The sequence below is a fragment of the Dendropsophus ebraccatus genome, chromosome 9 (genome assembly GCF_027789765.1).
Source record: "Dendropsophus ebraccatus isolate aDenEbr1 chromosome 9, aDenEbr1.pat, whole genome shotgun sequence".
NCBI classification, from domain to species: Eukaryota; Metazoa; Chordata; class Amphibia; order Anura; family Hylidae; genus Dendropsophus; species Dendropsophus ebraccatus.
Window position 1 is genome coordinate 54,707,553 of NC_091462.1, and position 13,573 is coordinate 54,721,125.

The window sequence follows — 13,573 nt, forward strand, 5'->3', positions numbered from 1 at the left end:
GTTGTCAGCTTCCAAAATATCAAGAAAGAAATGAATTCCTGGTGGAACTTTCTATTTTTATTATGAAATTTTTGGGAAAGTAAAAATAAAATAAAGATGGTAAAAAATCAAACAGAATTTATTGTACAGATATACATTATATATTGAATGCAAAACAAGAAGATCCCCCCCCCCCTTAAACTCCGCTATTCGGTCTCACCCCTGGATTCACCACAATAGATCCCAGCCGACCAAGGTGCTCAATGACACTAAAGTTAATGGTGCCATAAATATCCAACAGGAGAAAGTTACATCGGGGCACACCTTTAACTGGGTTCACACTACGTATATTTCAGTCAGTATTGTGGTCCTCATATTGCAACCAAAACCAGGAGTGGATTAAAAACACAGAAAGGCTCTGTTCACACAATGTTGAAATTGAGTGGATGGCCGCCATATAACAGTAAATATCTGCCATTATTTCAATATAACAGCCATTGTTTTAAAATAACAGCAAATATTTGCCATTAAATGGCGGCTATCCACTCAATTTCAACATTGTGTGAACAGAGCTTTTCTGTGTTTTTAATCCACTCCTGGTTTTGGTTGCAATATGAGGACCACAATACTGACTGAAATATACGTAGTGTGAACCCAGCCTTATACAGCAATGTTAGGCTTTATTCAGCAAACGGCAGTACAACTGATGTGAAGACTGAACTGGCTAGTTCAGCCAGTTCAGTCTTCACATTAGTTGTACTGCCGTTTGCTGAATAAAGACTAACATTAATGCTTTAAAGGTGTGCTCCGATTTTCCTTTCTCCTGTTGGATGTTTATGGATACAGTACATTATATATTGTAATGGTTATGGTGAATAAGTATAAAATAAGTCAAAGAACACTTTAAAGCAACTCTGTACCCACAATATGACCCCCCCCAAACCAATTGTACCTTCGCATAGCTGCTTTTAATCCAAGATCTGTCCTGGGGTCCGTTTGGCAGGTGATGCAGTTATTGTCATAAAAAACACTTTTAAACTTGCAGCCCTGTGCCAAATGGCCGTGGCCTAGAGTATCAGTGCCCTAACTTTGCACCACCCTTCGGTCCCTCCTCCCCACTCTCTTTATCATTAGGAATGCCACTGGTAGGATATTTTCTATTCCTCTGCAGTGAAAACTGCACAGGTGCCTTAACGATCCAGCCCATGTGCTGTGTTCTCACAGCTGATGAATAGGAGACAATCTGCCTGGAGCATTCCTAATGATGAGGATGTCGGGGAGGAGGGACAGAAAGCTTGTGCCAGCCTAATGCACACACACTCTAGGCCATGGTTGTTTGGCACAGGGCTGCAAGTTTAAAAGTAGTTTTTTTAGGACAATAACTGCATCACCTGCCGAACGGACCACAGGACAGATCTTGGATTAAAAGCAACTATCTGAAGGTACAAGCAGTTTGGGGGGTCAGATTGTGGGTACAGAGTCGCTTTAAAGGGAATCTGTCAGCTCCCGGGCCCAACCTTAGGTGCTGACAGTGTGCTGTACCTGGCAGTCACCTAGTGAGCATGGTACCTTTTGGTAATTTGTCCATGCAGTAGATTATGCGCAATCTCAGGTCCCCTACTGTAATAAATACTCAAAAATAAGTTGTGGGTTAGTGTTTGTGCCACACTCTAGCACACCTTACCACTCCTTCCTCCTCCCTCTTCTTCATGAATAATCAATGCTGCCCTGCCTCCTGCTTACCCAGCTGTCAGCCAGTGTCTTTGATTGCAGATCACTCCTCTGTAGGCAGTTTATGTTTGAAAGAAACACTCAGATGAATCTCTGAACCTAAATGTGTTGGAGCTGTGGTCTAGGGGTAAATCATCTGTTCAGAAACCACCACCAGTTCTTTCTTTGGTTCAAATCCCCAGATGGAAATGAAATATAGGTCTTTATTTTTTTCTCATTATTGTATCATTTCTAAGGTTATGTTCATATTACGCAAGTATCGTAGTTATCCTGGCCGTTTCTACGGTACTTACGTAGTGCTGCACCTGAGGGAATCCTGTCCGGAGTGTATACACATAGTATACGCTGCGGCCGGGAACCCTAGCGGCAACGCAAGAAACTGACGTGTCAGTTTTCTGCGGCCACTATTCATTGAATAGCGGCTGCAGAAAACCCTGTCAGTTCACACAATGGAGCGTGCGGCGGGGAGTTCGGATGCGGGCGAGCATGGATGAGCCCGCATCCGTATTCAACGGCAGTAAAGATCGGACTGCAGTACTGGTTGGGATGATCTTCTCTGACACCGGCCGTTCTGTGACCCGGCTGGGTCATGGAACGGCTGGTGTCTTACAAAGTGGGAACAAAGAATTCCCAATCAGGTCCAAATTTTTATTAAGGTTTTGTACTGCCCCTGAAAAGTTATACAAATCACCAATATACACTTATTATAAGAAATGCACATAAAATGCTTTTTTTCCTGCACTTACCTCTGCCTGAAGTCTTCACTCCCGGGACAGTGCTGGAGAGGATGATGGCAAGGGGATGCTCACTGTTGGCTCTGTCCCCCTCCTGGTCTCCATGCTGCAGCTCTTCCCCAGCTCAGGGACACCTCCCCAGGCATGGCCTCTCCCCATTCTAAGGACATCTCCCTGCTGGGACTCTCCCTGGCTTGGGGACACCTCCCCTGGCGTGCCCGATCTTCACCCGCCCGGCGGGGCCAGTTTGGGACATCTCCAGGTGGTGGAGAGATGTGTGGGGTTATGAGGAGTGGAGTCACGGGGGGGGAGAGACAGTGCTAAGCGCCGGCTAGTTTGAATTTGTCAGTGCCTGGGGGACATCTGAGTAGGTCCCGCTGGGCGGGGAGCAGGCATGCCGGGGTGTTAGGGCCTGGGTGCTGACAGGTTCCCTTTCAGCCAGTCTATGCATGGTCTCGTTGGCAACCAATTGCTGCACTGGCAATTACCATCATTTTCAGCGTCTGCTCAAATATCGAAAAATAACACTAGGTTGGTCTTCTGACCTGGTGTTAGTTTCCCTTTAAAGGAGCATATGCATAATAAAAAGGTTGCAAATCATGGATCCCGCAATATTTGCTCTAAGATTTGTGATTTTTTTGTGCTTGGGTAGGATTAAATGAAAGGAGTGTTACCAACAGTCAAACATTGTTTGAAGCCTGAAAGTGGTACAAAAGTGGCAAAAATGTATGCTTGCTTATTGCATGCATATATTTCCTTTTTTTATTTAAAGGCAGTCTAAGGGACCTATTACACCAACAGATTATCTGACAGATTTTTTGGAGCCAAAGCCAGGAATGGACTATAAACAGAAAAGAGATAATAAAGGAAAGACAGAGATTTCTCCTCTTTTAAAATATATTCCTGGCTTTGGATTAAAAAAGTCTGTTAGATAACCTATTGGTGTAATAGGGCACTAAGATATGCATAATCTATTCATAAATTAAATGCATTTAATGGCTGGGTTCACACACAATATTTTAGGCCTCATTTTGTCAATCATCACTAGTGGGGGCAGCAAACAAGTACTGGTCACTTTTATATGCATGCTGAATAAATCCAAATGTAAGTGCTTGTAATCTACAGTACATATAGGCATGTGCGCCAGACCACTAAAAACAGCTATATTATACTTCCGTCAGTGAGGGCAGCATAACCAGACTGACAGGTGATGTGTTATGGTCTTTACAGAGATGGATTTTTTCTGCAGTGGTGAGCCCAGCTACGTTCTATGGCATTTGCATGAGTGTTTCAGATGATTCATGTAGGATTGGTGTATGTGAAAATCCTATTCCCATAGACGGTCAGAGTTGGATGTCAGGTCTAATGTATTTTTGGATGAGATCTCCATTTGAGCCTGAAGAGATCCATTGTTCTAGTTATAAAGACCAGAGTCTGGGTGCCCAGGAGTAAAGATGTATGAGAATCAAACCAGAGAAAATCAAATAAATCAACACTGAATATTGTTTTAAAGGGTTTTTCTCATCTCAAGCCCTTTTCATCTTGGCACTGCCGTGTCTCCATCTGACAACCCGCACCCTGGAGACATGTGGGATGTCAGAGGGAGACGTAGAAAAAGTAAAATCGTACTTACAGCTCCTGACCACCCGAGTCCCATCACTGGCTGGCCCAGCCGGTTGGGGATTCCAGGCAACTGCTATCTACAGACAGTGAGAGAAAGGGGCCAAACTTCAAAGGAAACAATTCTGCTAATGATTTGGAAAACTGCTTTCTTCTGCATTTCCCATCACCTAACAAAAGTTTAGGTGATGGGAATACCACTTTAACAGGCAAGATTCTCTTTGTCTGTGCCAACCCAATTTAGCACATTTGACATTGCGTTGAAACTTTTTCTCCAGAATAAAACTATGTTTTTCAGCTAAAAGACATCACCAGGAGAGATTTGAACCCTGGGCCGGGAAAGGACTTTGTGAGAGCTAATGAACAGTACCAGTGGTTTGGGGGGATTACTGGTGGGTACAGATTCCTAAGAACATGAAAAATAAATTATTTATTTATCTTATTGATATAGTAATGCGCTCCGGCCGGGGTCCCATGCAGCGCCGCAAAGAACTGACATGTCAGTTTTCTGCAGTTGCAATTCAGTGAATTCATTGTGTGCTGTGTGAAGTTCCTTGCCTAATCCAGCCCTTTTGCTCTGTGTGAACGCAGCCTTAAGGAAACAGACCACCAGATGTTATGAGAGAGAAGTTTCCCAGGACTGGATCCAGGTTTCCCAGGCACCCGGAGTGGCACTGAGTTCAAAGGCAGCCAGCTGACAAGCCAACTGCTGAGCTAACAAAGCGATTTGCTGTAAATTTGCTCCTCTGTATCTGGAAAAAACAATTATTTTATATTAAAGTACATATATTAGTGCATATACATTACACAGAAACAAAAAGAACTACACTTGATCCACACAACTGTAATACCTTGAGGAATAATTGCACATATTATTTAGTAGGAATATAAAAAAAAAGTTGCAGAATGTTTTTCTCTATATTCTTCTCAAAATATCTAAATTACATTATTTGTATTAAGCACACAAAAAAACAACTAAAAATGCAAAGCAAAAACATTTCTACTGCATAAAACAAAGCCTCATATAATCACATTCATATAAAAAAAAAGTTATGCCAGCTGAAATACAAAGACGGAAAAATTGAAAAAAAAATCTAGCTATATCTTGCTGGCACACAAAGCCAAAGGATATGCCATAAATGTCTGAGGCTGGCTTCACAAAAAAGGTTAATGCCTCAAAATGTCGCATGGCAGATTGGAAAGAGCGCCAAGCTCACCTCCATTATGAATGTGTAAACTGTAGAAGCCCTGGTTGAAATATACGTGAATGGACAATGAAAATAAATGCAAATAAAAACAACTGAATCGGCAGTGAAATTTGCTTTGTTCTCCAATAAAGTTAAAAAGCATATGACATGATACAATATAGCTCCAAATCCTTATACAAATACAGATGGGTTCACATCCCAACTCTGAGGCATGGATATGTCTGTGAAATCTCAAAGTTGGGTGCCGACTAGTGACGATTCTGAGATTCTGTTGGCATACCTGTACCTTGGGGGCACCCGTCATGAAGCCAGATAGATGTGGCGCCCTCTTCTCGGACCCACACCTGTCTTAAGAACAAAGCTCCCCTCCCACATATTTATGGGCAACATAGGTTATTAGGAAGCCTAAGGACATGTTCACATGTGTTTTTTTGCCCCCAAAAGGCAATGATTTCTGCATCGGAAACCATGCGGCATCAGCTTTTTAAACCCCACTCCCATTGACTTCAGTGGAATAAGGGGGGCCACACATATCACTATTTTTTGGGGCTCTTAATAAAGTCCCTGCTCAGCTCTGCATTATGTCCAGTGCATGCGCCCTAAACAGCTGTCTCATGTGGTTTATGTAACTCCCGTTGAAGTTAAAGGGTCACTGCCATGTGCTCTCCACCCTTTGTATTGGAGGCACAGCGGTACCACGCCCGGCGGGTCCTGTCCACTAGCCCTAATATTTAGAATTTGCTCATGCAGAACTGTGCAGAGCTTGTGGCAGCACATAATGGTAGTCATCCTTTTAATGTCTGCTGTTTCCGGTGTGTGACCCTCATCTAGCTGGCATTTATGGCATTTCCTTTGGCTTAAAGGGAATATCCCTTTAAGGTCTGTTCATTGAGGGGTTAAAAGTGTGATGGGTATGTATGTAACATAAGCAAGGCTGGTAATGTTCTAGGATCTGCGTGATGACAGCATCTCCCATAACTAGGAAACATCTGTAAACAATTTCAAGGTAACTCTACCATTTTTTTTTATTTTTTTTTGGCAAGCACAAAACCATGACAGAGATGACGTCACCGCCAGGGAGAGCGCGCGGGTCACATGAGCCCTCGCCCTCCCATCTCCAGTTTTCTCAGTGCCTCTGTTGCTAAGCGACCGTATACGAAGCGACGATGAACCGAAGAACCCGGGGAGCGCGCGTTGATAAGTTCAGCCTAGCTCGGCCGCGCAGGCGCACTCTCAGGTTACTCACCCGTGAGCTCGGGGCTGCGCACCCTCTGGACACGCCCCCTTGCTGAGTGAGTGTGCTGCGGCGGGGACGCGCTTCTCCCACATTCGCTTGCACTGTGCGCGACCCCGAGCCTGTCTTTCCTAGCTGATCCCTCCGCAGTGTAGCGGGGCTTCTAGGAGAAGAATGTGCTGAGGAAAAACATGGCGGAGCTGCAGATGCTGCTGGAGGAGGAGATCCCCGGCGGCCGGCGGGCCCTTTTGGACAGCTACACCAATTTGGAACGGGTGGCCGACTACTGCGAGAACAACTACATCCAGGTCCGTGGGAAGATGGATGGATGCGGAGGGGGTGGAGGGATGGAGAAGGTGAAGCGCCGTGGGGGGGGTGTGTGGAATACACACGACGACCCTGGGGAGCGCTGCTGGCTGCGGGTGTGTGGAGGCGGGTGAGTGATGCTGTGCCCACATTACCTCACTGCTGACCCCATTGTCACCCCCAGCTGGGGGGGGGGTTATGAATGGGATTATAGCTGTGCCCATTGACTTATAGCTTGTGTTAGGGATAGAGCCAGCAGCCTGTGTGTGGGGGCCGCTGCCCACTGCCATTACCGTATATTAGGAGGTGGTACCCCTGCCTGTGCTCCTCATTGTTACACCTGTAGCTATATACTCCGCCTGACCTGTCCATGGCGTGCGGCGCTGTAAGCGTGATGTCATTATTTACCGGAAGCCATGCCAGTTATCTGCCCATGTGATGACCATCTCCATATTGCATCATTGTGCCCATTCGGATGCATTGGCACAGCCGAATCTATACCATAGTGTGACATATCTCAGTAACGCTGCCTATCGTCTTTACTAAGTGTGGCGCAAATGCTTCATGTCTAAATAAAGTGTCGCTCCGCCATGTCTGCTGCGTGGGACCAATGAAATCTACACGTGTGGATGTAGTGGTCCGGGGCTCACTGCTCAGACCCCCTGATGTAGCCGTCACTATGGAGGAAGGGGGGTCGAGGCAGGGGAAATGTATGTCATGGTGCCAGTTTCCATGAATGGGTGGCCCTGTAATCCATGGCTGCACTGACAGCGTGGGAGTGACTCTTTGCATCAGCTCACAGAGTGCCATCACCACATCCTAACATCCATATGTCTGAATAGGCAATGGGAAGAACGTAGTAGAATTATCAGTGCTGGGCAAATGCTGGAAGCTATATATAGGGCACGCACTGACATTCGTCAAATTTTACAGACAAAGACCCCCCCGGATACGAGACTATAACACGCTGTGAACCTCGGATTGTGCCCAGCAGCCTTCTGCAGATATGCACAATGCTGAAGATAAAAGGAATTGACCAGTTATTTACTGACCGCTAGGAAGAATTGAGGCGGGGGCATGTTCTTTCCAACAATCCTGTCTGTGGGCTTCACTTTTTAGGTTGCAGTATATTAAATTACTTCTTTTTGGGCTCTTAAATGACCCATGGGCTGGATTAAAGCAGTTGTCAGGGAATGATACACAATTTCCAGGTAATATTCAGGATAATATGTATAAAATCCACATCCTTACACTTGCTTCCGGTCATGTAACACCACCACCTTGAATGTCCCATCGAGGTCCTTGTACTCTTAGAATGGAGCCTTGCAGCCAGTCACTGGCCTTAGTAGTCCTATGCACTTTTAAGCTATAGAATTTTGCCCATAGCTGGGGGATTATAAGGCTGGAGTCTAGTACATTGGCAAAATAGATGTTGATGTGTCATGAGTAGAGATGAGCGAACCTTGAGCATGCTGTAGTCCATCCGAACCCGAACTTTCAGCATTTGATTAGCGGTGGCTGCTGAACTTGGATAAATCCCTAAGGCTATGTGGAAAATATTTCCAGACAACCTTAGAGCTTTATCCAAGTTCAGCAGCCACCGCTAATTAAATGCCGAAAGTTCGGGTTCGGATGGACTCCCCGGTTCACTCATCTCTAGTCATGAGACATAGTCCTCACTCTTTTTATTGACCTGAATGACATCAGAAAGAGACTATATTTAGAATATGAGGGTGTCCACGTTTTGTCTGAAAAATGGCTGACTAAATTTGGCCATTGAAATGAATAGGGTTCATGCCACTCCATTGCTGACATATCTTTGCCTAAGAAGGCACCCAGCCTTCTATGTAATCTTTAGAGCAAAACTACAAATCTCAGTAGCCATATAGTAAATGCACTTTGGCTGCAGTAGCAAAATACCTAGCCCCTGAATGTACAGTAACCTATCCACACCTTGTAAGTAGTATAGTCTTTTATAGATCTTTTTTGCACTCTTATATTAATAATTTTGTTCATGTACGATGCTGGTGTGGTATGCACTGTGCACACCAGGAGGGGGAGATCCCATTGCTCACTTTGTATGCAGGGTAAGGTGGTCACGTACATGGTAATCGATGGTGCCCTGAATGTGACGTGAGAAGGTTTCTGTTACATGATTGTATTGTTAGATGCGTCTGTATAGCTTGGGTGTTAATGTCATTGACCTTTTTAGCCAGGGGACAGCCATACGATTTTCAGCTAGTCCTTGTAGATAATCTGATGCTTGATTAATTTCATATTGATAGAACATAACATAAAATGTGATGAATGTGATCAAGGCCTTCTCATTCTCTTTCTGTGTTCAGATGTGTTAGGTAGCATGGCAATGACTAGTTGTTTCTATGATTATACTGCTTTTTTACATAGTTTTTTTTAAAGAAAGTTTTAAAATCCCTGCTATTGAGTCAAGAGCCCAGGTATAATACAGGATCTGGGGCTGAACAGTAGCAATGTTATTCAATAGTGAAGCAAGTAATATGCTGTCTGACCAATAATTTATCATCTTATTAGTCGTGCTTGTGAAGAGGCTCTAAACGTGAGCCGACACTTGCTAACAGATGGCCTTGGGCTGTCCTGAGTCTAGCCGATTGGGCTGATCTCATTGTGGGTATGTTCCCAGAAACAGACATTTCTGTTGCGCGGCCTCCGCCTGAACTTTCTGCGCATTCTGCTCTAGCACAAATTGCTGAAAAGGTAATGTTGGTTTTAAGAAAAAGGTATCAGAATAGGCATTGCTTCATATGGGGGATGTACTTATATACTGGCATGCTAACCCTGGTCTAAAGATGCGATCATGAGAACCGACACACAAAGAAATACAAGAACATGAACATGTTTATTTTACATAATGATGCCTGGATGTAAATGTGTTGCTTACCTAGGCATCGGGGTGAAGACTGATGGAGGCATTGTGGGGCTCCAGGCTATGGTCTCCTGGTAAACTTGTGTCCTGGCTTGGTTTCAGACCAAGTAAACCCCTTAATGGCAATACTGTTTGCTAATAGAAGTGGCCTTCATCAGGGATTTTTTTCAGAAATGGTTTGAGGAGAGCATGTAGGATGTTTACTTGGCTTCCATATTCCCCATCAAACGTCTGTGGGTTGTGCAAGAAAAAAAGTGATCCATGGAGGCCCTATTATGCAACTTACATGACTTAGAGGGTTAATGAAAGTAGTGATGTATCTCCTGGAACAAGAAATCACATAACTCGGCACTGTACTGCAGATTTATTGCTTGCTGCTATATAGCTATAGGAGTCCCGTACTCCTATGTTTGCGTATATATATGAAAAATGACGCTAAGCGGCAGAGAGGATCAGAGCCGGCATTGCCAATCCCACCTGGAGAAAAAACAAGGCATAAACAGTATATCCCATGTAAGAGAGTATTGGATAAACTCCTTATTGTGTGGTTCAACTTAAAGTGACAGTACCACCAGGCTCAGGCTGAAGCACTGGAGGCAGGCCGACCCACCCTTAGTGGGAGGAAACCCTAGCCCCTCTATGATAGGGTTCCATTGATTTTAATGGAGTTACGTCATGGAGGGGCTGGGGTTTCTTCCCACTAAGGGTGGGTCGACCCGCCTCCAGTGCTTCAGCCTGAGCCTGGTGGTACTGTCACTTTAAGTTCTTTACTTCATCCAATATCAGTGTTACAGGTAGAGAATACAGTGTGCTGTGTGGTGCTACAGGTAGAGAATACAGCGTGCTGTGTGGTGTTACAGGTAGAGAATACAGCATGCTGTGTGGTGTTACAGGTAGAGAATACAGCACGCTGTGTGGTGTTACAGGTAGAGAATACAGCGTGCTGTGTGGTGTTACAGGTAGAGAATACAGTGTGCTGTGTGGTGTTACAGGTAGAGACTACAGCGTGCTGTATGGTATTACAGGTAGAGAATACAGTGTGCTGTGTGGTGTTACAGGTAGAGAATACAGTGTGCTGTGTGGTGTTACAGGTAGAGACTACAGCGTGCTGTGTGGTGTTACAGGTAGAGAATACAGCGTGCTGTGTGGTGTTACAGGTGGAGAATACAGTGTGCTGTGTGGTGTTACAGGTAGAGAATACAGCCTGCTGTGTGGTGTTACAGGTAGAGAATACAGTGTGCTGTGTGGTGTTACAGGTAGAGAATACAGCGTGCTGTGTGGTGTTACAGGTAGAGACTACAGCGTGCTGTATGGTGTTACAGGTAGAGAATATAGTGTGCTGTGTGGTACTACAGGTAGAGAATACAGCGTGCTGTGTGGTACTACAGGTAGAGAATACAGTGTGCTGTGTGGTGTTACAGGTAGAGAATACAGTGAGCTGTGTGGTGTTACAGGTAGAGAATACAGTGTGCTGTGTGGTGTTACAGGTAGTAACTGTGCTGTGTGGTGTTACAGGTAGAGAATACAGCGTGCTGTGTGGTGTTACAGGTAGAGAATACAGCGTGCTGTGTGGGTGGGACCACAATAAAATGATAAAGTACTGCAAATAATTCAGTTACACAATGAAACTGCAATGTGTGAACACAGCCTAGATGTTCTGCAACAGATTTGGATGGGGAATGGGCAGGGTGGAGGTCTGTGATAAACAGCTGAGGGAAAGCATTGCATTCTGTGAACTGCTCAACCAGGAAGTACAGAAACACAGTACAGAACAAACCTCCCCAAAACAAATGTATTTTTGGTAGTTTCAAAAGGGGGCAGAATAAGAGGCAGAATTTAGGAGCGGAGTCCTAAATTTCTTTGAGCGGAGGTGCAGAAGAAATCCCAGTGAAGCAATAGGACAGGCAGAATTTCAAGCGGAATCCACCGTGCGGACTGCACTCCTAAATTCCTCCTCTTTTTCTCAGTGTGCACGGGCCCATCAGGTAGGAGAATAAATAGCTATGGCTGATTGGTTTTGTGTCTACCGAATGCACAGAAATGCCAGGCGTTAAAATAATACAACCAACACAGGAGTAACAACAACTGTTGTGTTTTACAACAAACATTATTAGTATACATCGGCAGACCGTGTATACATAAGACATAAATATGCATGATTACCATGTAACAACAAATATTCTGTACATTCATTACTAGTTTTCTCTTCATTGATGATCATAGTTGTAAGCTGGGATCCATTAAAACCCAGTAAGAGCCGGAGATTAAAGGAGAAGTCCGGCCAAAATTAATTTTTGATATGTTGTTACTTATGAAAAGTTATACAAATTTCTAATGTACATTAATTATGGGAAATGCACATATACTGCTATTTCCCTTAATTTAGTAGATCAGGAAGTGTTAGAAATATCTCTGAAGAAGTGACGTCACGACCCAGGGTGTAATTCCTATGGAGTGTCCAGCAGGGGGCGCTCTCTATATAGAAGTCTATGGGACTTTATTGTTTCTATGGGTTTCTATGTAATGTAATGTAATGTAGTGTACAGTGCTTTATTGAATGAATACATCTATGGAATACTTTGGGGAGCAAGTGTCCTTGCTCCCCAAAGTATTGCATAAATGTATTCATTCAATACATTCAATACACAGTAAGCCCGCCGATCCGCCGCATTTCCGCCGAATTTCCGCCGCATTTCCGCCGAATTTCCGCCGCATTCCCGCCGATCCGGACCATATACATTGAACTACAGCTCCCATCATCTGCTTCTAGTATGAACAGGTGATGGGAGCTGTAGTTGGGTAAGGGATATCACATGCCGCCGGGCGCAGGGGGGAGCCGCTCAGTACACAGGAGCGCTCCCCCCTCCTCCTCCTCCTTCCGTGATAACTTCCGCCTATACCAATGCTGAGTCCCTGCCTGGCCGCCGCTCTCCGCTCTCCCCCCATACATACCGGCTCCCGATGCATCCTGGTGTCCGCGCTGATGCCGGGAGCCGGTATATGTGAGCGGAAAGCGGCGGCCAGGCAGGGACTCAGCATTGGTATAGGCGGAAGTTATCCCGGAAGGAGGAGGAGGAGGGGGGAGCGCTCCTGTGTACTGAGCGGCTCCCCCCTGCGCCCGGCGGCATGTGATATCCCTTACCCAACTACAGCTCCCATCACCTGTTCATACTAGAAGCAGATGATGGGAGCTGTAGTTCAATGTATATGGTCCGGATCGGCGGGAATGCGGCGGATCAACGTGTGGCGGATCGGCGGGAATGCGGCGGAAATTCGGCGGAAATGCGGCGGATCGGCGGGCTTACTGTGTATTGAATGTATTGAATGAATACATTTATGCAATACTTTGGGGAGCAAGGACACTTGCTCCCCAAAGTATTCCATAGATGTATTCATTCAATAAAGCACTGTACACTACATTACATTACATTACATAGAAACCCATAGAAACAATAAAGTCCCATAGACTTCTATATAGAGAGCGCCCCCTGCTGGACACTCCATAGGAATTACACCCTGGGTCGTGACGTCACTTCTTCAGAGATATTTCTAACACTTCCTGATCTACTAAATTAAGGGAAATAGCAGTATATGTGCATTTCCCATAATTAATGTACATTAGAAATTTGTATAACTTTTCATAAGTAACAACATATCAAAAATTAATTTTGGCCGGACTTCTCCTTTAAGAAGGAGGTTGGAATGTCTCGCACTGAATGACTGCCTTGTAGCTTTAGTCAGGAAGTTCTAGGTAATTGTTGTGAATAAATAGTGTTTACTCTCAGGCTACAGGTATTGTCTTGTATAGCCTTTGAACTGAAGGATATTATTAGAGGTCTATTTACCAGCTCTACAAAAG

At 44.8% G+C, this 13,573-nt stretch overlaps 1 protein-coding gene and 1 long non-coding RNA gene across 25 annotated transcripts in view; one reads left to right on the plus strand and one right to left on the minus strand.

Moving 5' to 3' along the window:
* Positions 1–4,475: 4,475 nt before the first annotated feature.
* LOC138801014 (uncharacterized) lies at positions 4,476–6,440 on the minus strand. Its single transcript, XR_011364552.1, has 2 exons — positions 6,289–6,440; positions 4,476–4,816 (listed from the first exon to the last, which is right to left on the minus strand). It is a non-coding gene; the product is annotated as an uncharacterized lncRNA (long non-coding RNA).
* The window catches only part of ABI2 (abl interactor 2), an 87,821-nt gene continuing 80,669 nt past the window's right edge, over positions 6,422–13,573 (plus strand). For 5 of the 24 annotated variants that reach the window (XM_069983383.1, XM_069983388.1, XM_069983400.1 and 2 more), the window contains exon 1: positions 6,427–6,814. In XM_069983383.1, the coding sequence (XP_069839484.1) occupies positions 6,698–6,814 (117 nt within the window). In that variant the 5' untranslated portion in view covers positions 6,427–6,697. Of the gene's footprint in view, positions 6,815–13,573 lie in introns of all 24 variants that reach the window. The other 19 variants (XM_069983380.1, XM_069983387.1, XM_069983389.1 and 16 more) reach the window with 10 other exon arrangements.